General features: G+C 42.6%; 1 protein-coding gene across 1 annotated transcript in view; it reads right to left on the reverse strand.

Annotated features, from left to right (window-relative positions):
* Col4a3 (collagen type IV alpha 3 chain) overlaps positions 1 to 27,866 on the reverse strand; it is a 123,143-nt gene that overhangs the window by 57,952 nt on the left and 37,325 nt on the right. Inside the window, exons 2-13 of the mRNA XM_034521054.2 lie at positions 14,785 to 14,841; positions 12,338 to 12,427; positions 8,870 to 8,914; positions 7,429 to 7,473; positions 6,414 to 6,476; positions 5,750 to 5,803; positions 5,234 to 5,260; positions 4,287 to 4,364; positions 2,563 to 2,625; positions 2,418 to 2,453; positions 863 to 904; positions 359 to 436 (exon numbers count right to left, since the gene is read on the reverse strand). Of these exons, the coding sequence (XP_034376945.1) occupies positions 359 to 436; positions 863 to 904; positions 2,418 to 2,453; positions 2,563 to 2,625; positions 4,287 to 4,364; positions 5,234 to 5,260; positions 5,750 to 5,803; positions 6,414 to 6,476; positions 7,429 to 7,473; positions 8,870 to 8,914; positions 12,338 to 12,427; positions 14,785 to 14,841 (678 nt within the window). The remainder of the gene's footprint in view (positions 1 to 358; positions 437 to 862; positions 905 to 2,417; positions 2,454 to 2,562; positions 2,626 to 4,286; positions 4,365 to 5,233; positions 5,261 to 5,749; positions 5,804 to 6,413; positions 6,477 to 7,428; positions 7,474 to 8,869; positions 8,915 to 12,337; positions 12,428 to 14,784; positions 14,842 to 27,866) is intronic.

The raw sequence follows: 27,866 nt of genomic DNA on the forward strand, positions 1-27,866 counted from the left end.
AGAGTACACATGGAGGGACACATGGCACCAGCTGCATATGTAGCAAAGGATTGCCTTATCTGGCATCAGTTGGAGGAGAGGCCCTTGGTTCTATGGAGACCTGATGTCCCCGAGTAGGGAGATGCTAGGGTGGTGAAGTGGGAGTGGGTGGGTGGGTCAGGGAGCACCTCATAGAGGCAGGGGAAGGAGGGACAGGATAGAGGGTTTGCAGAGAGAAAACCGGGAAGGGGGACAACATTTGAAACGTAAATAAATAAAATAACAAATAATAAAAAAAACTCTAAAAAATGAGAAAGAATCAGCAAGATGTCTTTCCAGAAACAAAGGCACACTCATAGTCACAGAGCTACAGACTTACCGATTTGTTGTATGGGCGGATGAGTGTAAAAATCACTGTTCCTGGCAGCCCAGGAGGTCCTGTTAATCCTTTCACACCCTAAAGATAAACACAGCAGAGAATGAGAAGTACCTAGCATCATGCCCAGCATCATCCCAGCATCATCCCAGCATCAGCTTCATCATCAGTCCCAGCATCATCCCAGCATCATCCCAGCATCAGCCCCAGCATCATCCCAGCATCATCCCAGCATCATCCCCAGCATCAGCCCAGCATCATCCCAGCATCATCCCAGCATCAGCCCAGCATCATCCCAGCATCAGCCCCAGCATCATCCCAGCATCATCCCAGCATCATCCCCATCATCAGTCCCAGCATCATCAGCTCCACTCTCTCAAAGGTCTTTTCTCTTCTGCTTCACACATAACAAACAGCACATGAAAGTGCTCATTTCAACATGGCCAGTGAATAAACCAGAGGCAAATGCACTGGGGGGCTCACACCTTCTGAGCCACTAACACATACCCTTTCTCCTTTTTGTCCTATCATGTTATCGCCCATGCGACCCTGTAAGAAAACATGAGATGTCATTGTTAGGTCTCAGGAAGTCCCTATGTCTAAAAATGAGTTCAAGATGGACTACAGAAGGATTTCTGGAAGTTAGAAGCCAGTATCCCTTAGGAACTTGTGAAATGTCCCCCAAAGGAGTCATTTCCCCAGAAGGGGACATATGGCTCCATGGACATGCACCCCTAGTTTCATATCAGAGCCATGCTTCAGGCTCCCTCAGTCCCTTCTCATAAGTGCTTGTTATTTCAAAGCCCCCACAATAGCCCTGGCCCTTCTCACCTCCCCACACTTTCTGCCTCTCAGATACCTGTTCTTTCTATAAAGACAAAGCGTCCTGTGTCCTTCATCCTCCCTTCCCTCCCTCCCTCCTTCCTTTCCTTCTCTTCCACCCAGCTATCTCTTGCTATCTTACTGTATTCATTATTCTCTCCAGAGCTCTCTAGCCTGCTATTTTTTTTCTCTGCTCTGGACTATTTCAGATGCCTTTGAATATTTTTCTCTGTTATGCAGAATAAACGCACCCCCCCTCCCAATAGTGGAGCAGTCTTATTGGCAGTTTCTTTACTACACCCCTTTGCACACAGCCACTATGTTTAAAAAATAAATATGAACAATTGGAACTCACTAACGTTCCAGTCCTTGTAAGGGAAGACTTGTAGTTTCATCTTAGTTTTGAAATTATAAAGTTATGTTACTATTTTTACAGAACCGCAATGTGTTTCTTTTAAAAGTGGTGGTTTCAAGGTACAAGAAACCAGTGACTCACTGAGGATAAAGGATGGTGTAAGTGTTGGGGATGAGGAATGGAAGCCAGCCAGAGAGAATTTTTCCAACTAAAAAATGGTTTTGATTTCACTGGCTGGCTGCTTCCTGGTGAGCCTTTAACTACCTGGCTACCTAACTTCCTGTGCTGTTTCACTTCCTGATGCCCTAATTTGTGATGCTAAAAATAAGAGAAATGAGTAACTGAATGTTAAGATTCTGAAATTAACGGCAGAAAAGCCAAGGGTGGAATAGATGGGAGAGAGACAGAGAGACTGCTTTTGTGCATCTGACAATGAAGTAATAAATGTGAAAGCCCACTGGGAAGTGTCCTGTACATCAGGCCACTAATATTAGTAAGAAACACTGTGCTTAGTACTAGTTCCTTGGTGAGGCTCAGCCCCACTCAATATTCTTATTCTGAAACTACAGCTTGAATTTTAAATGGAAACACCTAAAGTACTCAGATTAAAGACCACAACGAAGTCAACTTTCATCTAGTCACATAGATCATGTGGATTTTGCAAAGCAGCCCACTGTAAGAATTGATGAGATAAAGCAGTTACCAGAAATATGTTAGAAAGTCTTGCTTTCTTCTATTGTTCCAAGTCAGGGATTAAGTTACTGCTGGTCCTGTCCCGCCTGTTTTCCCAGGGAGGTACCCACTGTGGTCCACTCAAAGAAGTAAGCTAGGCTTTTGGCCTAGCTAGGATGCTCTGACTGTTACAAATTAGGAAGTTAGACTTACTTTGGGTCCTCTGGGTCCCATTGCTCCTGGCAAACCCTAGAAAAAGCCGTAAATAAGAGTTACAGAAGGACTCTCAGCCAGCCAGAGAATTCTCTAAAACATCTGCTATCACCAATGTGCATATTATCCTTGACTTCATACTCACAAAAAATCCCGGAGGTCCTGGCGGACCGGCAGGCCCTGGAAAACCTGGGGGTCCTGGAAAACCCTTGAAGATACAGAAAAGAATGAATTTAACGTACTTGTCTACTAATGCCAAAGTTAGACATAGTAAGGCATTAAGGAAATCACAAGGGCATACTTTCTATCCTCTAAGTGACTGCAAATGACTACAGTAAGTTCCAAACATATTGATGTAGGATACAGATGACTGAGATGTCTGATGCTATTGAATACAGGGGCATGTCCAGTAATACTTCTTGATTTGGGCAATTTTCAGAGATCCCCCCCCCCCCCACACACACACATACATACACTTTCTTTCTCCTCCCTGTCTTTCCCTCCCTTCCTGTATCTGAACAATTGTGTTTCTTCTTTTTTTAGAGCTGTTCCCTCCTGCAGCTCTTTTGCCTAGTTTCCCTTCTATCCATGTGACACACCTTCTTTCCACCTCCTATCCCTGGGGTTGACCCTCTCAGAAGGGTGTCCTTTGTTCTGGACCAGTGTCACCAGTTAACTGACTGCCACTGGAGCCCTGTGCTCCTTCTCAGTCTATCCAAAGGTTTTCTTCTAGGTTGATATTTCTACCTCTCTTCCCTACATTATTTTTCTGATCAGCATTCATTACTATTACTGTATAACACTGTACAGTTATTGATTGATGTTTCTTCTGTCTACTCATTAGCATGTAGAGAGAACTAGAAGTTTTAGAATTGTTTTTTTTTTTTTTTTTTTTTTTTGGCTGATCTGGGCCCTGGAGTCTAGAAATAATCCTGCCATATAACTGCCATTTAAGAAACCTTTTTACATAAATGCATAGCACTATCTTCAGCCCCTGCCCAGTAAATAGTGCACAGAAGACACTGACAGGAGACACCCATGTTTCTGGTCACTACTCTCCTTTCTGCATGATTGATTCCCTAGCAAAGGATGAAGAGCCATCCCTTTCCATGCGTCTCTCAGAAGCCTATCCCAGCCCCTAGCCACATTCCTATGCTCCTAGTCAGATGTCACAGCTTACATCAGTTAGCCTGGGTCACCATGTGAGACAATCCACAGCTTCAACTCAAACTCTGATTTACTGAGGCAAGTATGCAGTCTCTTCTCAGAGATTTCCACCATTAATTCCGAACTAAGTTAAGTTGTAGAATATATCTACCTAAGGGACCTTCTGACTCACAAAATATACACAACCCCCAAATAACTGTGTCTCATGGGATCTATTATGGAACACCTCCAGGCTAGCTACAAAAGAACTAGTGAAGCAAACTATTCAATGTTCAAGGGGAAGGAGCTACATTTCAATAAGGCTCTTTAAAGTAATGTACAAATATTGAAACCAGGGTGTTCTTTAACACTCCAGTTTTAAGTGGTAGTCGATTCATGGTGTCTGCCCAGCCTTGATTTCAATGAATACAGAGCAAGCAGTACTCTTTTCTGAAGACTCTTAGGAGCTGAGTGACAGAGACTTAAGAGGAAATTAAAGGACACACACAATGTCATTTTTGCATAACAACATTTCCCTTCTAATGAGGTCAGTGTTAGAATAACACCCTAGGTGGGAGAAACTGTAGATTGGGAGAGAAGAGAGAAAAGAGGCAGGCAGATAGGAGGGTTGAAGGGAAGGAAGGAGGGAGGAGAGGAGGGAGGGAGAGAGAATCTGAGGATGAAGATGAAGATGACTGAACCCTCCTTCTGGGAGTGTTGTACCTGGAAGCCCGGAGCCCCTGGAGGCCCAGGGTCACCTTTTCCATTGAATTCCCCGTCTTCTCCTCGAGCAGGTTCACCCTTGAAAGCAGAGACAGGCATCAACACCAATCAACTTCATATTTTTCAAAATCCCCCATAAACACTTATTGAAGATCAAACTTCCTCAAAGACGAAAGGGTTTGGGAAAGGTATGTACTTGGAGAAGTGTTTTCAAAATTGCATTTGTAAAAAAACGTATAAATTCTGCATAATGATGAGTTTCACTGTGCCATTTACGTAGTTGTATATATAATACATATGCAATTCATATTCACCCCTCATTACCCCCATCCCGCTCACACCCCTGCTGCTGATTGTATGTCCCCCATACTTTCATGTTTTTCTCTTCGTTTCCCGTGTGTGTGTCTGTGTGTGTTGTGTAGTGAGCCAGTGAATTTAATTAAGGTTTCTTAGAGGAACATGACTGAAGGGGTATTAATGGAGCATGAACTACTGCTACTGAGGAAAATGTCTCTTCCTCAGCAACCATTAGTGGCTTACAGATCCTCCTGTAGAGGTGGAGCTTCACAAGCCCCTCCTCCCTCCTTTGTACTAATTTTTCAAACAACTTACTGTGACAGGAGGGAAGGATTAGGAATAATAAATCATTTCCCAAGACACCCGAATTGGTAGCAGTTCTTGAACTAGAACCTGGAGTCTCGAACATGAGATCAGTTCCCTTCTCCTAGATCCTCTTTCCTTAAAAGATGACATAATTGGCCGTCAGACCATGACAACAGCCAGAGGAACTGCTCAATAGGAGAAAGTGCTGTGTTGTAATTTCTGTGGCATCTGAAGACCTGGTTTATGATGTCTGTTTGTAATGTTTATATTTCATTAATCAATTGGAGTCCTTTTTATATGTATGGTTAGAGACCTTCAATCACAGTAGTTGACAAAGGACTCACCTTTTGTCCTTTCAAGCCGTCAGGACCCTAGGAAAGAGGCAACATATTAGCCACTAAAGGATGAACAAATCCATACACTTGACCTTGTCTCTTCTCTGTTACTTTGCTTCTTGGCCCCATAATATTCTTGCAAGTTTTTTTTTTTTTTACATACTCCAGTTTCCACATCCCAGCTTCCAATGGTTTCTTCATCATCTTCTGCCCTCATTGAGTACAGCCAGTCTGTCTCTCATCCTGCCTGCAAGTTTACATCCCACCCATTCCTCACTTCCAGATATGCCTCCCTGTTCCTTCCTGCCATGGAATCATTGCTTTCCAAGGTCAGCAATGACTTCATGGTGCTAAGACCAAGACACCATTCCTTGTATTATTAGACTTTTTGGTAGCATTGGGCTGCCCCGTTTTACACTGAAGTACATCTTCCTCAGGGAGAGTCGTGTTCATGGTACATGGAATTGACTGCTTTCATTCATAATCTTATGCTTGTGATACAGATGCATAGAGATGCAGACTTACTGGGGGTCCTGCATAGCCTGGTGTGCCTGGAATGCCTGGGAATCCTTGTTCACCCTAGAAGACATGGAAAGTTTGTCAGCACTCTTAGTTGTGATAGAATAGAGTCTCTTCCCCCAACTCTGCAGTGACAAATCTAGGCAAACCAATTCAAATTCCTGATGGCTACTGATCAGAAGGCAGAAGGCCAGAAATCCATTATCTTAATTGCAAATAAGATCGGGGTCTACTGCTTCTCAAATTGTGCACAAATGGCAGCCTAATTGTGCCAAGAACTTTTTAATTGCTGCTTCTTGGAACTTTAGTAATTAGTTCACTCATGGCTACTGTTTCAGGGGAGAGGAGGGCTTAGTTAGGACAAAAGAGTGGCGAGTGGGCCCTGCAATCTCAGACTTTGCTTTCCAGACACTAAGTTTGCACTCAAAGCTTTAGTCCCTGATTGATCTCTACAACCTCTGATGCAGGTAGTTGAGAGTCTGGGAGCTGATTGGAAAACTCTCTTAAAACTATATGGAAGGAGAAAGGAAGAAATTTCTACTCAAAATCATGCTGTGGGTCCTGACTAAAAGAATGTTTCCGGAAAGTGGACTTCCATTTCAGTCTGGCTTCACCTTGACTTATTTGTTCAGCAACAGTCTCACTGATCATTTGTGCAAGCAGGACATACCTTAGAACCATTGCAGCCTGGTAAACCAGCCAGCCCACGAGGCCCAGGGTGGCCTGGGATGCCCTAGAAAAAAGAGCAAGACTCACTGACAAAGACAGGGGCAGCATCACAAGGCCCACGATTCGGCAAAAATGTCAGGACTCAAGGGAGATGATGGATGATTTGAAACAGCCATTAGCTAGAAACGGTTGCCTAAATGCTCACATAACAAATTTAAATTGTAGATTTTTAGATATAGTTTAAATATAGCAAACAAAACATATAAGCTAAGATAAAGATTGTTGAATAAGGTGTGAATATTTTAGGTAAAATAAAAATATAGAAAACAGAAGATGGACTTGAACAACATGCTCTTCTGATCGAGGGATTGGCAAGGGGTTGGGGGGAGATAGACACAGAGGTGAGGTACTTTATTGTTCTATCCCACTAACAGGCTTCTTCTCTGTTCTATTGCTTCAGCTCAGTTCTGCTCATATATCACACAGAGCCACACTCTGCCATGATCAGTCCTGGGGTGTAGCTTCTTTTTATAAAGAGTGTGTCAAAACTGTTTCCTTGAGTGAGTATTTTAAAGTCTTTATTAAGTAAGCATGAGTGAGCATATACATACACACATATTACACACACACACTACACACACATACATATATACATACATACACAATTATGCACACATACACACACATTACACACACAAACATATATACACATATACATACACAATTACACACACATACATACAGATACATATACTCATATGCATACACACAGACAAACACACAAACACACACAGACATACATGCAGACACCCAGAAAGAAACACATAGACACACATGCACACACACAGGCACACATTCATACACATACACACATATACAGATTCGTACCCACAGATACATACAGACACATATGTATAGACAGACAAACAGACAGACAGACAGACAGACAGACAGACAGACAGACAGACACACACACACACACACACACACACACACACACACTTCTCATTACTTACTGGAAGTCCAGGAGGACCTGCAAACCCTGGTAATCCAGTTATTCCCTAAAAGTAAACAAAATAAGAAAGGGGTAGAGAGAAAAAACAATTAAAATATTCATCCTATACATGGAATTATTTGCCATGTTAGTACTCAGCTGTTTGCAAGTATGTACTGAGTATATAAAAAATGATTAGGAAAACAAACAGAAAAGGCTTGACAAATCTTTGTAGCTCTTGCCTTTACACAACTTTTAAATGTTTTTGTTTTGTTTTGTGAGTGTCAGCCTTGCTGTGTATATCACCTAGGCTGTTCTCAAATGCACTGTGTACATATCCTTGGCTGGCTTGACGCTTATGGCTTTTGCACCTCTACTTTCCACTTCTAGAACTGGTGAGAGTGTGTGTCTGTGTGTGTCTGTGTATGTGTGTGCATGTGTGTGTGTCCATGAGTGTGTTTCTGTATGGCGTATCTATGTATGTATCTGTGTGCATATGTGTGTTCTTTGTGACATACATGCTACGGTATACTTGTGGAAGTCAGAGAACAACTTTTTGGGGGTTTATTCTATTTCTTCACCTGTTGAGGCAAGGCATCTTTTGATATTTCTGCCACGCAGTACACCGCAGGCTACCAGCCCATCTCCTCTCTCTCTCTCTCTCTCTCTCTCTCTCTCTCTCTCTCTCTCTCTCTCATCTATCTATCCATATATTTCCTAATATATAAGTACTAGGTTCCTAGTATTGCACTCAGGTAATCAGACTAGCACTCAAGCTAGGTGCTCCTCAAGCACTTTCCCTGTGAAAAGTTTTACTTTGTAAAACCTTTAAAAAGGAGTTGCTTTGGTTGTGGGAGATTCTTTATTATTTGTTTTTTCAGACAATGTCTCACTCTACAGTTCCAGGCTAGCCTGGAACTATCACTAGGCAGCCCAACATTGAGCTTATAGCAATCCTCCTGCCTTGAGTGCTGAGATTGCAGGAGTGAGTCACCACACCTGGTTGAAATTAATTTTTAGTGTATATTTTGCATGTAGTAAAATGTTTATGTCTTCTGTGAAAAGCATGGGGAATGAATATATATATATATATTTCCCTCCTTCCTTTCTTCGAGTCATGCCATCCCTAACTTTCAATCCTCCTGCCTTGTCACTAGAGTGTTGGGATGCTACCAGCATGACTGGCATACTTACATCACTTCATATGTACTCCTACCTTGATCAGGAACAGCATCTTCTCCCTACAGTTCTCTTGCACACTTCCCCCCATCAGTTCACAACTGTCTCTAAGGTAGTAGTGACCATTATTGTGGCCTCAGCCAGTGGGTTAGTTTTCCTGTTCTCAAACTCTTTCTGTGAAGCCGGACATGATGGCACTTATTCTTCCCTGACATTTGAATAATGTTTCCCATTAGAAGAAGAACGTTCAGCCAACAATCGGAATGGATGGGTTGAATACTAACCCTGATGCCTTTGGGGCCAGTGAGTCCTGGAAGTCCTGGGAAGCCCTAGATCCAAGTGGAAAGAGGAAAAGTTAGTACAGTAAAGACCAGTTGGACCCAGTTGTCTCCACGCTGAAACGTTTTGCTCTCGTGATTATTTGGTTCTTGATAAAGTTTGATCACTTGCTGCCTCTAATCAAGGGATAAACAAAACCGCATGGAAACCTTTGCTACTCAAAGTGGGAGCAAGAACCAGTGAGCAGTGACTTAGCATCAACCTGGGAGCTTGCAGCAAGTACAGATGTCTCAAACATCCCCACGCCATCTCCTCCTTCCAGGCATATTGATACACAGTCTACATTTCCACAGGATTCTGCTGGGGTTCTCCTGCATTGGAAAGTGCTGTGAGCCTGTAAGAGACACACATCAGCCAAGCAGCTGCAGAGGTCTGATAAGGACGCAGGCCAGTTACAATAGCAAAGGGGACTGGAGATTCTGTGCCGAAGAAGCAGCTCATATCGAGGTGTGCCAGACACATACGGGTAAATAAGGGAGGAGGGAGGACGGCCTGCACCAGAGATGATACTGCTTCCAGCACACAGTGGATCTCGGTTTGAGGCCCCTTTTATAGCGAACAACCTTACATGGAAAATATTTTAACTAAGCTGCTTGCTAAGAAAGAGCCATTGTTCAGAAGCTATTTTCATCGTCATTCCACAGTTTTTTTTTTTTTTTTCCTTTTCTTTTGGAAAGGCTGTTACAGAGTCTTCTGAGATTGGACTGCCAAGGCCAAAGTGAGCCATTCCTTTCTGAGGTGGAATTCCTGGGTGCAAGGTCAATTTCAAGGCTGTCTACGCCACGGCCCCCCACCCGCTGTGGGAGCTGTTTTATGTTATGCAGAGGGCAGACAAGAAGACAGGTTTTCAGGATTTACTTCCCCGTTGTAAATCTTCTCCTGCAGAAAATAGCACGTGGAACAGAAGCTTATAAATCCGAAAAATATTTTGTCAAGTTTTTAATGGTCTCTGTGTTTTGCCTTTGGTCAGATACTCCTTTGGGGCTGTATCTATAAGCTATGCCTGAAAATAAGATTTCATGGCGTAACTTGAAGCACCACGGTGATGACAATCATCATTGTAACTGGTATTCCTGAAGAGGTGCTGAAGACAAGCGAGCAGAATCAAGTACAGAGAGTAAAACAAAAGAGGACTCCTTGCTGGGCCTTGGTGGCACATGCCTTTAGTCCCAGCAGTTGGGAGGCAGAGGTAGGCAGATCTCTGTGAGTTCCAGGACAGAGAGAAACCCTGTCCAAAAAAGAGTCCTCAGGTAATCTACCTGCAGGTTTCCTGTGTCAGAAATCCTTCACCAGTGAAATGAAAGGAAATCCAAGCCCAGTCCCTGAAAGCAGTCAATGGAAAATTGAAAATTCAGTTTCAGTCCACAATCTGAGTTTTAAAAGTGTGTATGTGTGCGTGTGAGTATACGTGTGTGTTTTACGTGTGTGTGCATGTGGAAGCCAGATTTGGCAGTGGGGGTTTTCCTTATCACTCTCCACCTTATGTTTTCAAATGGAGTCTCTTACTGAATCGGGAGTGTATTAACTCAGGCTGGCAGGCAGTGAGCTCCAGGACTCCTCTGTTTCTCTGTTCCCATCCCTGGGGCTACAGAGGTGCAGTGCTGTGCCTGGCTTTTGCATAGGTGCTGCCAATCTGAACTCAGGCTCTCATGCTTGTGTGGTAAGCACACTTTATCCTCTGAGCCATCTCCCTATCCTAGCTGTTTCAAAGTTAGCATCAGAAGAAGAGAAGGATAGAGAGGGCACTGCTGTGGATAAGATAGACAGATGGAGAACACCTGGGAATCTCGTCCTAATATTTGACTCCTACAGAGTTCCCAAATCCCTTGGAATTCCTTATCACATCAAGAGACACATCTTCCGATGAAGGGATTTTTGATGGGTTCTTGGCTAGGGAGCATATGGTCACCAGAAAGCTCAAGCCATGGTTAGAAGCCTGGAAACTCCAACTTCGGGCAACAGCAAGATCTAAGGAGCAGGGGAGCCAGAGGCTGGCTTAGGAGTGGATCCTGTCTCCTCAGAGGAAGCCTTTGCAAGAACCTCCAGCTTTAAGGTGATTACAGAGAACTTTGGGTTGATGGGCATCCATGGGCCTGGAAAGTGAGATACTTCACTTCCAGGGGATGGAGGTGCCTGTACTAGAACCTTCAGAGCATCCTGTGTTCCTGTCTGTTCATGTGCATCTTTTACAGTAAAGTGATAAATACAAGGGTCCTCTTGAGTTCTGTGTACTGGCATCACAGGGTCAAAGTGTGGGGAAAATGAAATACAGGGAGGAATGATTGGGCCAGCGCTTGGCAGGGAGAAAATACATCGTTAGAGTGTTCCACGAATGATTCTAATGTATATGTCAATACAGTATGGGATTTTTAAAAGACTCCACAGAGATCAATTATAATTATCTTTTATAGTTTATTAGTTCACAGCTTGTTGGAGGCCAGTAGTCAGGGGAGTGAGTTTGTATGCCTGACAGCCCAGGTGTCTGGCCAGCTAATGTCCCCAGAAGGAAGGAACAATAGGCAGATCCAGTGGTTATTTAATAAATCCTCTTGGGTATTTATTGAAGCAAGGGCCTTTGAGTATCAAAGTCTTTAGGATAAAAATACATGACAATTGTGAAGGCTGGCAGGCTCCTCTACACATTTTAGGAGCCTGATGCTCGCTGCTAGACCCCACAAAGGAATGGGTGGATGGGGAGACAGGCATAGAATCAGGGATAGGGGACTTCTAAAACCAAAGGCAGACAGATGTTTCCAGATCCACACACTTTGAAGTAAAGCAAAAGTTCATGTCAGGCAAAGGACCCAAAAGTACCCTTCACAATGGTCATTTGGAGGTCACTGGTGAAGCTTGCAGGAATACTTTCAGGGAAGAAAGCCAAAGTGGCTCTGGCTAAGGGGAGAAGAGTGGGAGATGCCCAGGTACCACTCTAACTATTCCTTCAAGAACCTGACCTAAAGAAAATACAAGGAGGGGATGAAAATCCTTTGGTTCAGGGACCTACAAAAATCTAGATGAAGTCGTATGCAAGCATAGCAAAATTTGTATGTTTCAGCACTGAGATAGGAAAGTCTATACCAAAAACATGGTTCCATGATCCCTTAGAAAGGAGATGCTCCTGCACTAAGGTCATATAAGAATCCCAGTGGTCGGGGCAGAGGTGGAAGGGCAGGTCTTTGGTGAAAGGGGAAAAGACCTCTTCCTTCCATGTAAGAGAAGCTTAGCTAGATTTATAGGCAGAAACTACACAGGGCCTGGGTGGGTGAGCTGGGTGAAAGCTAAGACAGGAAACCAAGAATTTGTTTTATATCCTCCAGGTGGGGGATTCTCTATACGGTCTCAGTGGCCTATGTGGTGGCCACAGAGATGGGTTAAGTGGGCAGAGGGTTTATCAAGCTTGCAGGCTGACATACCTTGGGTCCCTGTGGTCCAGGCAAACCTTCAGGTCCTGGAAATCCTTTCTGGCCAGGAGATCCAGGGGGCCCAGGAAAGCCTTTCTCCCCCTGTTAAAATTAAAAAAAAAAAAAAAAATGAAGAAGCAAGGGACAGTTATCCAGCAACACACACTGCCACAGCACAGCCTTCTCCTCTCAGTGATGCTCTTTCCCTGCATCAAGGGGTCACTAGTTATCACTCAGCTCCAAAGGTAGCCACCATCTACTAATGTATGTCCATAGGTTTCAGAGTGATGCCCGTGTCCTTTAGAGACTTTTCCCAGACAGTAGACCTACTCAGGATAGAGGTTAGAGGGAAAGGGGCCAAGCATTGGAAAAGGGCAGTCTTGATAGAAAGTTCAGATAAGTGGAATGTGTTGGTTAAGGGGTGGAGGCAGCGAGGATGAGGAGAAAGGATGTGTTTTGAGTTCTTAGTAATGATGGAAGGAAAAGGAAATACGATGGAGGTGTGAACTCACAAGCGTTCTTGTTGTGAGGGAACGAGTCCCTCAACCAGCTACTTTCACAGGAGTCTCAGGAGAGGCACCAAGGGCAGCATAGCACAAAGTCTGAGCAAAATAATCTTGTAGGTGGGGAAGCGCCCAGTAGAAGTGAGTGTAATAGAGTTTCACCAACAAAAAACCTTCCCCTGAACCAGAATACTGGAAATAGTCTTCAACAGTCAAGGCCGCTAGTTAGTTTGATCAAGTTTGTTACAATTGGCAAATACAATAAATAAATAGACAGATATATAAATGTGGGGAGCCGACAGAAGGCAGCTATCATCCTTGCAGCCATCTTGAGTCATATACCCTGACAAGAGACTTGTTTACAATAGTCTACAACAGCTGAGCACACTCTGATAACATCTTGTTTTAGATACCCAGGATTTTCCCTTGGGTGTGTGAGACTTAAAGGTGTGTGACTTAAGGATCTTAGAGATCAGGCTTAGAGACAAGACCTAAGGGCATGACTTAAAGGCATGGCTTAGAAGTGAGACATATAAAAGGTGAGAGGCAGACAGAAGAAATTATTATTAATTATTAGATACTTGTACTTAGTAGGCACTTGAGACTCGAGACAGGCAATTATTATTAGACACTTGGTACTTGAGACTTGGAGCTGGAAGAACTTGGAACTAGGAATTAGACACTTGGAACAGAGATTAGGACTTGAGATATATTACAGAGGAACTAGGAATTAGGACCTGAGACTTGGTCCTAGGAACTAGGGACTTGGAGAGAAGAAGAGAGACTGAAGAATAAACAGGATTGAATCACACTCTGTCTGGTCTCCATTCCTTGCGTCTGTCCTCACTCTCTCTCTTGCTGAACCCCGACCCTCAGACCGGAGCAGCCTGGGGCAGTGCGGGCTCTAACAATTTAGCCCCCAAGGTTTTTGGCAGCTCGGGCCGCAACATATAAACAGATAATAAATAATAAACCAACAGAAAAGATGAAAAGTCTGCTAATTTACACTTGCATACAGTCAAGCACACCCAATAAACAGAAAAAAAAAAAGATTTACTAGAGCCTTCTTACCACTCAGTTACTCTCATGTTTTAAAATTGCGTCATGCATACAACCGAGACTCAACATATGCCTGAATACAAGTTCAAGCACAAAGAGAGATATTCAGAGTAAATGTGTACATGTACATTCATAGCTTAGGTGGGGAAGGGGACACTAGTGGAACTAAATTATACATATATTTATCCATAGGTAAAATAAGTATTGTAATTATCATATAAGTATATATAAATGTCTTATTTAGATGGCTCAAAATGTGCTTTCTTTGAAGTATTTTAATAGTTACTTTTCAATATTGTTGAAGGATTAATTAATATCTCCGATGAAAAGGAGGTTTTCCAGCAAACAAAAAGGTACTTTAGCTCTGCCCCCGTCTTAATTGTCATAAATTGCGAGTTAATGGAGCGAACTGATGAGATTTCACAGCATTCTTTTTCTTTGAATTCTGCAATGGAGCTTTGAATTTTTGTTTCAACTAGAGGGCTGCTGCCGATGTCGCCACCAGGGGGAGGTCTTGTTCCAGTGCTGCAGCACAGCGTCTGCGGGTTTCAATGTTTACATCGACGTGACAGAATCAAGTTGTTTTAATTTCTTCTCTCATGTTTAGCAACATTATAAATATAGTGTATGCTAGGGAGGCTTCATAAAATGTTCTTTTTCTGCCAACTTGCTTCTTATTCAGCCAACAGAGTTACAGTCTGGCTGCCAGTATTTACACAAGGTAGCCGGAGAAGCTGAAGCTTTCCTAGAAGGCTTTCAGCATTGTTTAAGGTTAATGTTTATATACAATTACTTTAAAGGCGGATTTAAGGGATTGGATGATGATCTCCGCTACAGAAGGGCAAAGTGTGACAGACTCAGGCATCTGTGAGAGGCAGCAGGAAGTTCTCGGCTTACCTTCTCTCCTTTGGTCCCCACGCAGAGGCATGGCCCTTTGCCTTTGCAGACACAGCCCTGGGAAGAGCAAAAGAGGATAGCTGATGGATAGCAAACTATTTTCTGTTCTTTGAGCCTTGGACACCCAAACAATGATCCACATGACATCGTGGCAATTCTTCAATAAAAATGAATGGAAAAAAAAGTCATAGGAGAAATGTCAAATGACATAGGAGTGTCATTTTTTTTTTTTTTTTTTTTTTTTAATCAGACTTAGGAAGTTTACTTGTGGAAAAGGTGAAGTTGGTCAACTCTCTCCCCCTTTTCCATGATAATAAAATATGAAACTGCCATAGTTGTAGGTGGGAAGTGTGTGTGGGGGGGTAACACTGGTATATTTTTAGGTTCAGAGAATGTGTGTGTGTGTGTGAGAGAGAGAGAGAGAGAGAGAGAGAGAGAGAGAGAGAGAGAGAGAGACAGAGACAGAGAGAGAGACAGAGAGAGAGACAGAGACACACAGAGAGAAACAGAGAGAGAGAGAGAGAGAGCCAGAGGGAAAGGGGGAGAGAGAGGAAGAGGGAGAGAGATTGATTTGGGTTGAAAGCATATTTATACCTGGCTCTCCTGTATGCATCATATCTCATGTGTTATGATTGAATGCATACCACTTCCTACATATGGTTCTAAGCTTTGCATCCCTGAAATAGCATTCAAGACTTGTATAAGAATATTAATGTCCAGATGTCTGGCCATGGCAGTGCACACCTTTAATCTCAGCACTCAGAAGGCAGAGGCAGGTGGATTTCTGAGTTCAAGGCCAGCCTGGTCTACAGAGTGAGTTCCAAGAGAGCCAAGGCTACACAGAGAAACCATGTCTTGAAAAATCAAAATAATAAAAAAAACAAAAGCAAAAGATGTTGATGTCTACTGTGTGTCTTTATGCTGGTATCAGAATGTTTCTTTTGTAAAGAATGAAGCACATCACTGAGTTAGGGAACTTTTTATTCTGTCTAGTCTAGTGACTTTGGCACATACAAATCAACTCTTAAAAAAAAAATTCCCTGCCTACAGAAAAACAAGGAGAAAAATAGTTGTAAGCTTAGATTTAATATGTACTTTTATATACCTGATATAGTCTATGGTCATACATGAATATTTTCCTTCAGTCAATACTAACTACCAATTAGTTGGCTTCTATAGAAAAAATATAATTGATAAATGACAATATCAATTGGTAATTGATGACCTAGGAAATCAAGGATACTGGTAGGGAAAACAGAATTCTAGTTGTGCAACTGATATAGCTTCCACATATACTTTATTTTCCTCTGGCTCTGTTGTTTTCTCCCTCTTTCTTTCTTTACCTCTACACACACACACACACACACACACCAAATCACTCAAAAGTAGACTGAATGTAGGCTGACACACCACCTCCAAATGAGCACATATTTTTATCTGATTGCAGCATTAACAGTAAGAAACCAAAATGAATACTTGCTTTATTTAACATACTTGTTTATTAGAAGATTGTCACTTTATTTAAGGTTCTTTTTTTTTTAAAGTCTTATTTATTTTATGTATCTGAGTGTCCAATCTGCATGTACACCTGCACGCCAGAAGAGGGCATTAGATCCCATTACAGATGGTTGTGAGCCACCATGTAGTTGCTGGGAATTGAACTCAGGACCTCTGGAAGACCAGTCGTTGTTCTTAACTGCTGAGCCATCTCTCCAGCTTCTTAATGATGGTAGAAAGTTAAAAGCTGTTTAATATCTAGGAAATCTTCGATTTTATAGTAGAGATCTCATCACTTAAAAAAAGAGACATGTCTATATATTTGTGTGTATGTATATGTACGCTACATGTGTGCAGGTGCCTTCAGAGGCTAAAAAAGTACTCCCCAAAGTTGGAGTTACAGGAGGCTATGAGGCCCCAACATGAGTGCTAGGAGCTGAACTTGGGTCCCCCGGGAGAACAAAAATGTTCTGAACTGCTGAGCCATCGCTTCAGCCCTGTGATTCAATCTCTTCTTTTGGAACATCTTTTTGGGACACATCTTTTGGAAAAGCAACTTTCTTTCAACAACAAAATTATTACATAAATATTATTATATAAACAATATTAATGATAATTATTATTATTATTGCGTTGTCATGTTGTGGATGGTACTAGAGTCTTGAGTTCTAGGACTGAGCCACTCTTCGAGCCTTCAATTTTATTTATTCAATTTTATTTCCATTATATCTTTCCATACTTTTTTCATAGAAATATATTTTTATCCACTCATTTAACCGAGTTGTTCCTCACCATCTAATAACGAACTCTTGACAGTCCTAACACATGCTGCTCTGTAATGGAAAGCACAGATCTCAGTTGACTTGCTAACTTGTCTGGAGAGGCTTTCTGGGAGCCGACTCAATAGACAGGCGTTTTATGTGAGTTCACTATAGCCTCTCTTCATGTGTCTGCCCTATTCTTTTCTGCTTATGGCTGTGTCTCTGCAGCTGGACCTACAACTGTCTCTTTCTGCCTGGGGTATCAGAACTACTTCAGAATCAGCCAGACAGTCAGGGTGTGTCCTGCCTATGTTTATATGATCATGCGGGCTGGGACTTCAGAAAACGTGACAGTCTAGCAACTGGTGGATTCTCCACCTGACTGGATGAATTCAACATCACAGTCAGGGCACCTCCCTGGCAGCTCTTCAGGGGCCTGTGTGATGATGGAGAGAGCCTGGCATGGGGCTTCATGAAATAAGCCTCGTGCCCAGCGGTGATCTTGCATGCAAGATATAAAGTCTTCTCACTTTTGACATTTTCCCTTAAATACAATTTAAAATTTGCAAGAATGTTTCAATGAATCATTTAGATTATTGGACTAAAGGATGCCGAGGCTATAGTTTATTTTACATTCATTTTTAATCTATTGTTGAAACACCATGACCACTTCAATGATACAACCCATTAATTACTATCCAGAAGTTAAGTCCTTGAAAAGCATTGTTGCCCTAGGTCATCATTAAACCAACACAAGCTATGGTTATTTCTCATGCAACATTTTTATGATTTTTCCCTTTTCAACAACAAAGTGCTCCTCAGTGGCCTCACACTGAACCTCAAGGAAGTTAAGAGCAGGGAGCTCTCAATAATGCTTTCTCACCCTTGGAATCAGAGAGCTGCCAACGTTATGTTTTAGCATGCTTGAATATTAAATAATTCACCTGGGAGAATCACTCTTTTAACGGCCTCAGAATGCAAGAGAAACATTCACTGTGGAGAAGCCAAAAGATTTAGAACTTCAATAGCCACATGTATGTCCTGTGGGTTATCAGTTCATGTTCTAACTAGAGGTCTGGGTCAATTGCCAAGTGCTTCCTAGTTGCCTCATTTGAAGAGGAAGCATTAAGATTTGTCTTGGGGCATGTAGCATTTAATGAACAAAGAGGCCATGGATTTGTAAGAAAGCAATGAAAGTCATATGAGAAGGTTTGGAGAGAGGAAAGTGAAGTGGAAGGTGATACAGTTATGCTATGACCTCAAATAATGATAATAATAATAATAATAATAATAATAATAATAATAATAATATCCACCTTGTGGTGGTTTGCAAAGAGGAAAAGAGATCACTTAAAGGCTGCCTGCAGAAGGCTCAGTAAGGACTCAGGCACTGGGGACTTCCCCCTCTCTGTTTGACACAAGACTGTGAGCCAAAGGACAGCCATGTGACTGTCTGGTCTTATCCTCAGTCGGTCTAAACTTGCCATGTTCCCCCCAGACATTTCCTCCCGAGTTTATCCAGAGCCAGAGAACTGGCCTTGACTTCTAGAATAAAGATGAGACTGAAAATTCTTTGTTAATTCCACAACTGAATCATAGCATCTGTTACCAGCATCCTTAAAGCGCACCAAGTGTGTTAGCTGATTAACCGACTGTTATTAGTACTTGAGTGTAGATACTATAGCAAATTATTTATTTAATAGAATGCTGGCTAGAAATCTCTGTGGTAACATCTATAACAGATGTACAGCTTAGTCCTCATGTGGCACCTCTAACAGCTGGCACAGGGACTGTCTCTGTGTTGCCTGCCTCTGGATCCCGTTTTCCTTAGCCCCAATAGTAGATGTGACCAGTACCATTACAACTTTATATGCTGAACAGGAGTTTTGATATCCATGGGAGGTTTCCTTTTCTCTGAGAAGGGATGGGGGCATAGAGTGAAGGGCTGATGAGAGGGAGGGACTGGAAGAGAGGGAAGGGAATTTCTGATTGCAATGTAAAATAAATAAATAATAAAAAAAGAAATCTCTGTGATATTTGACAGTCATACTGATAGGTGGCAAAGTGCATGAACAATATACAGGTGGCAATTACTTCTCGGTTGTTGCCCAGGCAGCCTGGATGATCAACCTCCACAGTGTTCACCTATACATTGTTAAAATGAGCAAGTATTTGGGGCTGGAGAGCTGGCTGAGTGGTTAAGAGTGCGTGTTGCTCTTCCAGAGGAGTCAAGTTCTGTCCCTGGCATCCATGCTGGACAACTCACAACCACTCAGAACTCTAGCTCCAGATCTAATACTCTCTTCTGTCCCCTGCCAGCAAGGCATACATGTGGCATCCACCCACACAATCATAAAAACAATAGACAAGAAATCTAATGAGAATGTGCATACATTCTTACTGTTTATTGGAAGGTTCTAGAGATTTACACATTACATTTTTCCTTTTCATTAATAGAAAAGAATTTTCAGACCCTCCCTCCTGGTCTCTGAACACGGCATACCTCATTTCTGCTGGCTCATGATATGGAGGTGGCCTCCTGTCCCCTCTGTCTCTTTGAGCATCCAGCTACCCTGGGTCAGTGGGAGGGGAAGTTGGCATCTTCGAAGCTGGTTCACACTCTACTGAGCAGGGCTGTTGATTTTGCATTAAAAATGATTGACCCTGCCAGTCTCTGTGCCCGGCCAATGGCCCGAGGCAGTGGTTTTTGTACGTGAAAAGAAGAGCTGAGCAAGTTCAAGCCAAGCGGTGCCAGACAGGACCTACCAGCTGTTCTCTGCGGCGTGGCCTCCACCCAGTGACCCGGAGCCTTGGCAGCTTGCCCTCGGGCAAAGAAGGACCTAGAGAGTGGCTGCCTGCCCCACCCACAGCCACCCACTGAAGCGCCCCTCTTCCCATCTTTCAGCTCCTGCCTGGGGAGCTAACACTCGTCGTCTAGACAGCTAACCCAGGCACCCGCTTTGGATTTTCTGGTTGACAGCAAGCATGCAGATGACTGATTCTGACAAAGAAGGTAGCAATCTGAGTTCGCCCACATGTTTGGAAACAAACACTTTGGTAAAAACACGTTTGTCCTGCCTTGTATATTGCAAGGGGTGTAGACTCCAGCTTCTCTTTCCCTAAAACGTTGTAAAAAATTTTTTTTAAGTTTTAGTTTTTAAAAATTTCTAACTGGCATACATTTTACTATGGATTTTTCAATCAAACGTTGCTCTTGTCGATTCTGTGTCCCTTCTTCCCCTTCCTCTGTCACCGCCCTCTCCTAGGTCTCTGTCTGCTCCTACCCATCCCCCACTTTCTGTTCTCACGTCTCCTGTGTCCTATAGGACTCTCCATTTCCCCAAATCTCTTCTCCTGAGCTCCTTCCTAGTTTCATGGTCTATACCCATACTCACGCCCCGCCCCCCTCGCACACTTGCATACAGGCTTATGAACACTGTAAGCTCAGGTCTGTATATGAGAAAACATTTAGATGTTTTTCTTTCTGAGCTGTTGCTTTGGTTAAGAGTCTACTTTCTAGATCCATCAATTTCTGACATTTTCATAATTTCAGCTTTCTTCACAGCGGAACACAATCCCTTTGTGCACATGTGATACGATTCCAACGTGTACCACATTTTCAGGATCTATTCCTCTTTCCCATTTCCTTGGTATCTTGAACCATGCAGCAGTAGACGTGGATCTGCAAGCCCATGTGTGCTAGGACACGCCATCTTAGGGGCATACGCTCAGTACTCGGAAGGCTGGGTCTTCTCGTAGTTCTGTCTTTAATTGTTTTGTTGTTGTTTTTAATTTTATTTTATATTTTATTTACATTTAAGATGCCATCCCCTTTCCCCATTTCCCCTTCCTAGAAAACCCCTGTCCCATGCCCCCCCTTTCCTTTTTGCTTTTATACATTTTTTTAAAATGTTAATCAAAGGATTTATAAGTTTGGTAATGCTCAATCAGAAGCGTAACCCAATACCCAACCTAGATATAAAACCTATCTTTGACTGGTGGAGACATCTGCTTCCATGCCCCCTCTCTCTTTCTCTCTCTCTCACCACCTAGCTTCTCCTCTCCTTCATCCTCTCTCCTTACTCCATCTCTTCCTCTCAGTACTCCTTCCCACTTAGCTCCTCCTACATATCACTCTTCCTGTTAAAGTAAAACTTTTCTCTCAAAATACAATTAGAGCATACTTATTCGTAATTGTACCAGTGAGGTACAAGATCTGTCTTTAATTGTTAACAAACCTCCGTATTGATCCCCATAATGGTTGGACTAGTTTAGATTCTTACTGACCGTGGGTAAGGTCCCATTTTCACCAGCGATTGTCACTGGATTTCTTGATCTTAGCCATTCTTAGTGGGGCATGCAGAGTCTGCGGTACAAAGAGTCAGTATGTTGTTCCTTTCTTATTTCCCATAGCCTAGAGAAAGTCTCACTGGCCAGCACAGGTTAGTGTGCGAGGTCAGCCATAGCTGCTTTCTCTCACCTCCCTGGCTCTCCTTGTGAAACACTGTGGGCTTTATCATCTATTGTTTGAGAATTTCTTTTTCTTAAGAGGTAAACGAAAGTTCATATACTATTGGGTCCATTAAAAGAAAATCTAACAGGTTACTGAAAATGTTTTCGGGAATCGATAAATCCTAACAAAAATCTCCTTGAATGCACCAAGCAGTAGAAAATCCAAACTCAGAAGTTAATTTCTGGGGATTCTTGTTCCTTAGGTCTTTCAGAAAATACTTTAAATAATGCTCTTTAATCTTTTAAAGTGTAGCATGCTTATATACAAAAGCTGTGTGCTCCTTTGCACTGTTCAGTTGCTGAGGAAACATTCTGCTTGTTGACCAGGACTAAGGCATCTGAGGTTCTTGAGATGCTCTAGGTACATAGGTGCGTCCAGCCCACAGTCTGCAAGCTGCATGTAACCCAATGCAAAAATCATAAATGCACTTAATATATCATGAGACTTTTTTTGAAGCTTCATTTGCTTACTTGGTTGTACCGTTCTCCTTTGTGAATTTTATAGATGAAAACATCATGTCACAGTGTCATAAAGGCTGAACACACCATCAGTGTTCATTGGTTGTTGACCCTGTATGAGGTAATACTGACTGGCCAGGCAGGATGGGCCCACTGGTACCACAGAAGCAAGTCTGATGTGGTGGTAACCAGCTGGTTTCTGGTTGGATTTTATGCCCAGAGGAAAGAATTCATATCTAGAACTGTGATGCTAGCCCAAAGCTTGTGACTTGAAAGATAACAGATCCTGATAGGAAACTGCTGCTATTGTTTTGTCGAATGGACATAATGCAGCCGATCAATTGCCTTATGGACAACCAAGTTTATGCCTATAGAATGTTTTTGCTGTCACCTTTGGTCAGAGTGATCAGCCATGACTGCGGAGACATATAATAAGTCAAATATAGAGAATATGTAACAGTTAAGTGTCCCACCATAAGTAGAGCATCTGTATCATTCCCTCTAAGGCTCGAGGAACATTATAGAGAAAGGGACAGAGGAATGAAAGAGTCTGATGAAGTTGGGTGTGGAGCAGTGTGGAATGTTGATTTCCAGGCATGTCATGGCTCTTTCAGTCTTGAACTTACAGAAGCTGTGATTACATACACAAGAGCTGCACAGAGACCTGTCAACACCCTGTCATGGAAGGGAGAGTGGCTCTTCAGGTCTCACCCCCTCTGAGGATTTATGCACAGATAAGTGTTGAGAGAGAGAGAGAGAGAGAGAGAGAGAGAGAGAGAGAGAGACAGAGAGAGACAGAGAGAGACAGAGAGAGAGAGAGAGAGAGAGAGAGAGAGAGAGAGAGAGAGAGAACAAGAGCAAATCAGTGGAGGTAAAATAGTCATTGTGGAGTTAAAGCTGGCTCCCCTCTAGAGTAGAACTTGGGAACAAGCAACCAAGAGGAGTGTGCTTTAGTTCCCAGATTTTCTTGTTAAGGGTATTTTATTATTATGTTTTTATTCTGCGCATGTTTTACCATACTAACAATTAACAATAAAAGTAGAAGGTCTATCTAGGATAGTTTTTCTGAAAAATCAAAATTGGTACCCCAAAAGCAAGCCCAGAGTAATAAAATGTTCATCTCAAATACAGAAAATGTCTTCTACTTTACATCCAAAGTCCCATAGTTTATTACTTGTTTCTAAAATGGGTAAACGTGCTAAGTTCATCTTGGTAGGTATTTCTCTCCATTTGGAAAACTACTAACTTAGCTTTGATTTTTTTGCAGGAAAAAAAAAACCCATACAGTCAGAGTCAACAGAGGAAAGTTTTAAAAGGAAAATGATTAAGGCATTTGATGAAGAAGCCTTAAAGCTGGGGGATTTCTACAGACACATCAATCTGAGGGATCCCACAGTGACTTCTGGTGGCACAGTGGCTTTGAAATATAGAATGCTAAGATTGCCTTGGCTTCTCCCATCTCCTTTTCATTCCAGGACCAGTCCAGATCTTTGGAGCCTGGGCTTTTTTATTTGTCTTTGGGAAATTAGCACACTGAAGTTTGGAAGAGATTTTGGAGAGCCGTTGACTTTTCTGTCCAGGGCTTGGCCTGTGTAGAGACCCAGGGTGTATATATCCATTTGTGCCTAAACTGGGCTCCACCAAAACTATCCACTACTCTGCAAAATCCCCAAATAGAACAAACAGGTGATGTTATCTGAGTAGGAGAATGTGTGGGGCTGGGCATAAACCAAGGGAATCGTGATGACAACCTCTCATAAAGGACAAGAAACTCTGATATATATATATGCCATTTCAATATCCTTAATGTCTTGTGTACTCTAGGCTCGCCTCAAATTTCTTTACCCACCAACTCCACCTCCCAAGGGCTGGGTTACACCTGTACACCACCACACTCAGTTTATGTGATGCTGGGGATGGAACCCAGGACTTCATATATGTTAGGCAAGCTAAATCCCCATGCCTCGAATTTTGTCTTTTATTATATGTGATATGAACGTGATTGAGATGATTTGTTCTAAGCACCATGGTTATATGAACTATATAGTTATAGTAACATGTATCATTTCATATAGAATTGTGACTTAGAAAAGGCTCTCTCTTTCCTGATAGTTGACTCTCAGCCTCATTATACTTGAGCCATGGTAACCTTACTCTTCCTGGACCCCATCCATGACAAGCAGGTTGAGGACTGCACTTGAATAAGTACTTAGAGTATTCATCTGCCAGTGCTCCCCCAGATTACACTTTGGTAAAATCCTCGACATACCAAGTATTGAGAACAAATGATTTCATTTCAAAACGCATAACTACTAACCCCTGTGATATCTATGAGACAGTAAGATAGTAATTAAGTTTGAAATGCATGGCCTAGTTGGAGATAGGGAACAACCCAAAATAAACTCTCCAAATTCAACCATGCCACTCCTCAATTAAGCATAGTTACTTATGATTGGCTGTCAGTGCCAAGTCTACACTCATGGACTTAGTGCGTTGTTTTGTGTTTTGGTGGCCTGCGTCCCCATGGAGTGTTGTGTACTATTCCCACCCACAGATGCTGCCTGCTTATTCACATTCCTGTGCTTTTCCACACAGTACTTCGGCTATGGTGGCCACTTCACCCTGTCTAGTCCTCTACTTGGATAAGTTTACTCACTTGGGAGCTGTTCATAGGTCACCTCTTTCTTCTCTAAGTTCTCAAAGCAGTTAGTTGCTAGCCCCCTTTGGTGCATAGCTCCCCTTAGAACATACACATATTGACTGTTAGTTCACCTTCTCAGGGGAAGTCATATCTTACGTTTCTATGCTCTGACTACTTTCACAGCATGGGGGAAAGATGGACTGTTCTCCCAGAAGGAAACTATCCTCTTAGTTCCCACAACTTCATAGGCCCAAGCAGTTAAGGAAGAAAGACCCTGGGACATAGTGTGGATGGTGGAGGTGTGTCTCATCTTGAGAGATGGCAGAGAAATGTGTAATGTGCCCTTTGTAGAAGTGGATAGGGATTGTAGAAAATACATGTGGCCTCAGAGAGAGAGGCTGGGCAGTGAGACGTGAAAGAATCTGGTTGACAGGGGATCATCTCTGTGCTTGAGGGTGTTTTGGGGGCTTTTAAACAAGATCCTGGAAGAAATCACCTGCTGGGACTAATGACCCGATGACACATCTTCTCAGTCCCCCTCACAACACACACACACACACACACACACACACACACACACACACACACACACACATGTTTTCCTACTTTCTGACTTCACATTTGTCAACAAATCTGGAAGCAACATCGTCGCTCCTTCATTTAATATTTACTGAATGCATATTATGTGATAGGGAATATTTTAGATATAAGCACATGCAATTTATCCCAGCTGGAGGAAGCAGAGAACAGAGAAATAAAGGTGTATAGCGCATTCACCATAATCACTGAGAAAAACAAACGGAAGCAGGGCAGATGGAAATGAGACATGAGGGCGGACTGGGAGACATTCCATAAAGAGTACAGAGTTCAAGGACCCGAGGGAGACAGCCTCATTTGGCTGCGTGGAGATTGTGGAATTTAAGCAACTTTATTTTGTCAGGGAAGCAAAGCAAGTTTATTTTGTCAGGATGCATATTAATAAGCACCTGATGGCTCACTGAGTGAGGGACAAAATTAACAAGGAAGGAGAGACAGGGACACCAGGAACAGGGGGACAATGTCAAAGGGCTAGATGAAGGGATGGCAGGATTGTCCCCTTAAAGGGACAGAGAAAGAAATATGAGTGGGTGCAGAGAGAGAAGGGGGGGGGGACTGGGATTGCTAATGCCAAGGTTGAGAGTGGTACTGTGCCAAGGAGTAGGTGATAAGATGACTAACTTGCTGGGGTTGCTGATCCCTTTGTGCTGGGGAGGACCATTCACCTCAAAGAGCACATAATGAACAGTGCTAGAATGGCATCCACCTGCAGTTCTGGTTTGGAAAAAGAGCTTATCTCCTCAAAATACCTGGCAACTGTTCCGAGAACATGAAATGGAGGCCATAGTTTATTATGAGCAACAGGACATTAGCGCCAATATTTTAAACCATTCTTCTTGTGTACAGAAAGTGGTCAAGGTAATGTCACCAACACCCCACACTGATTATGTCTGTGAGATAAGACCCCCTAATTCTAGAGAGACTGACCAAGAGGCATTCTACCCTACTCTGGCCCACGGATGAATGAACAGTCATGGAAAATGACCTGTTGGCAAATGTTGGTTTCGTGAGAAAACCCAGAAAACCCAAGGGGGAAGATACTGATAAAATATCACCTTAGAGACATGCAGAAATTATGGGAAAGCACGTGGGCTTCACCAGATGAAAAGGCTGCCACCAAGACCACAGCTGCAGATACAGAGGTTCTGGAACTACTGGCTTTGAGAAAAACAGGGTGTCACAGGTGCTAAATACACAAGATGGACTGTGGACACACGGTATTTAGATAGACAGAGCATTTAACCACTATTAAAGTAGTCAAAGAAGATGAAACTTGGAACTGAGACAGGGTGGAAGCAGTGCTCCATGGCACCACGAATAGACAGAAAAGAAGCCCTTCAGAGTGATGGCAGCTGCGTGGGATGCCACACAAAACAGATGCCTAACTTCAAGCTACAAACTCTGCAACAATGCACAGTTGGTTATTTTAGACATTTCAATGGTTGACTGACTGTTTTGCTACTCATCCGGATGACTGATACCAAGTCAGTAAAATCTTCAGAGCAGGAGCAGAGAAAGTCAAAGGAAGAAATGAGCAAAGTCCTTAGGATTGGTGGCCATGAAATTAAAGCCAATGGCAGGTTCAGGGCAGTATCGATAGCATCGATGCCGGAGCCAGAAGGCAGTCAGTAGAGAAGGCAATAAGAAGCAAACAATAGGTCACAGACACAACATTAACTCCATGTCACATTTGTATATGGGAAGATCAGAGATGATGCATTATGGAGTCTCATTGTAAGACAAAAGGAAATGAAGAAGGATATAGGGTATGTCTATGCATGAGCACACACCAGTGTGGCTATGCATGTGTGTGTGTGTGTGTGTGTGTGTGTGTGTGTGTGTGTGTGTGTGTGTAAGCCAGTAATGACACTGAATGTCTTTCTCTATTGACTGCCACCTTGGTTTTTGAGACAATGTCTTTCACTGAACCAGGAGCTCAATGAGTTAGCACTGGCTAGCCAGTGAGCTGCCGGCATCCTTCTGGTTCTGCTTCCCAGTGCTGGGATCACAGGGACATGCTGCCACACCCAGATGGACTCTGAGTGATTGAATTCAGGTCCCTTACAGACTGAGCCTTGGAAAGGGGCTTTTTTTTTTTTTTTTAAATCAACTTTGAAGTTTAAAACAAAATGTACAAGTCAGCAGAACAAAAACAAACCAAAACAAAACAAAAACAAACAAACAAAAAAAACAGTCCAACCCAACAACCAAACAACAAAAACCCAAAAACCTCCTGATAATTTAGAACACAAAGCAGCTGACCTTCCTGTCCTTGTCCCTGGGCCTTTCCATATGCAACATATCTTTGGGAGCTCTCCGGAATGATTGTATTTTCATGTTTTCCATATATTTGTTTTGCTTTTTCCTTAATATCAAAAATATTTTGTTGCCATTGTTAAAATAGGGTTTGATTGTTCAGGTTGGCTCAGAAGGTTAGATGCTAAGGCCACTTGCTTCTCTGTTAGTTTTGGAAGATATACTACAGAAAGAACAACAAAGGCACGCTAAATTGTCTTCTTATCACAGAGATGCCATCAACTGTCGGATTTGAAGGCATATGCCATGTTTTTACCTGACATCTCTCCACATGTGCAGTTGCACTTAGAAGACCTTTA

The sequence above is a fragment of the Arvicanthis niloticus genome, chromosome 17, assembly GCF_011762505.2.
Source record: "Arvicanthis niloticus isolate mArvNil1 chromosome 17, mArvNil1.pat.X, whole genome shotgun sequence".
Taxonomy (NCBI): Eukaryota; Metazoa; Chordata; class Mammalia; order Rodentia; family Muridae; genus Arvicanthis; species Arvicanthis niloticus.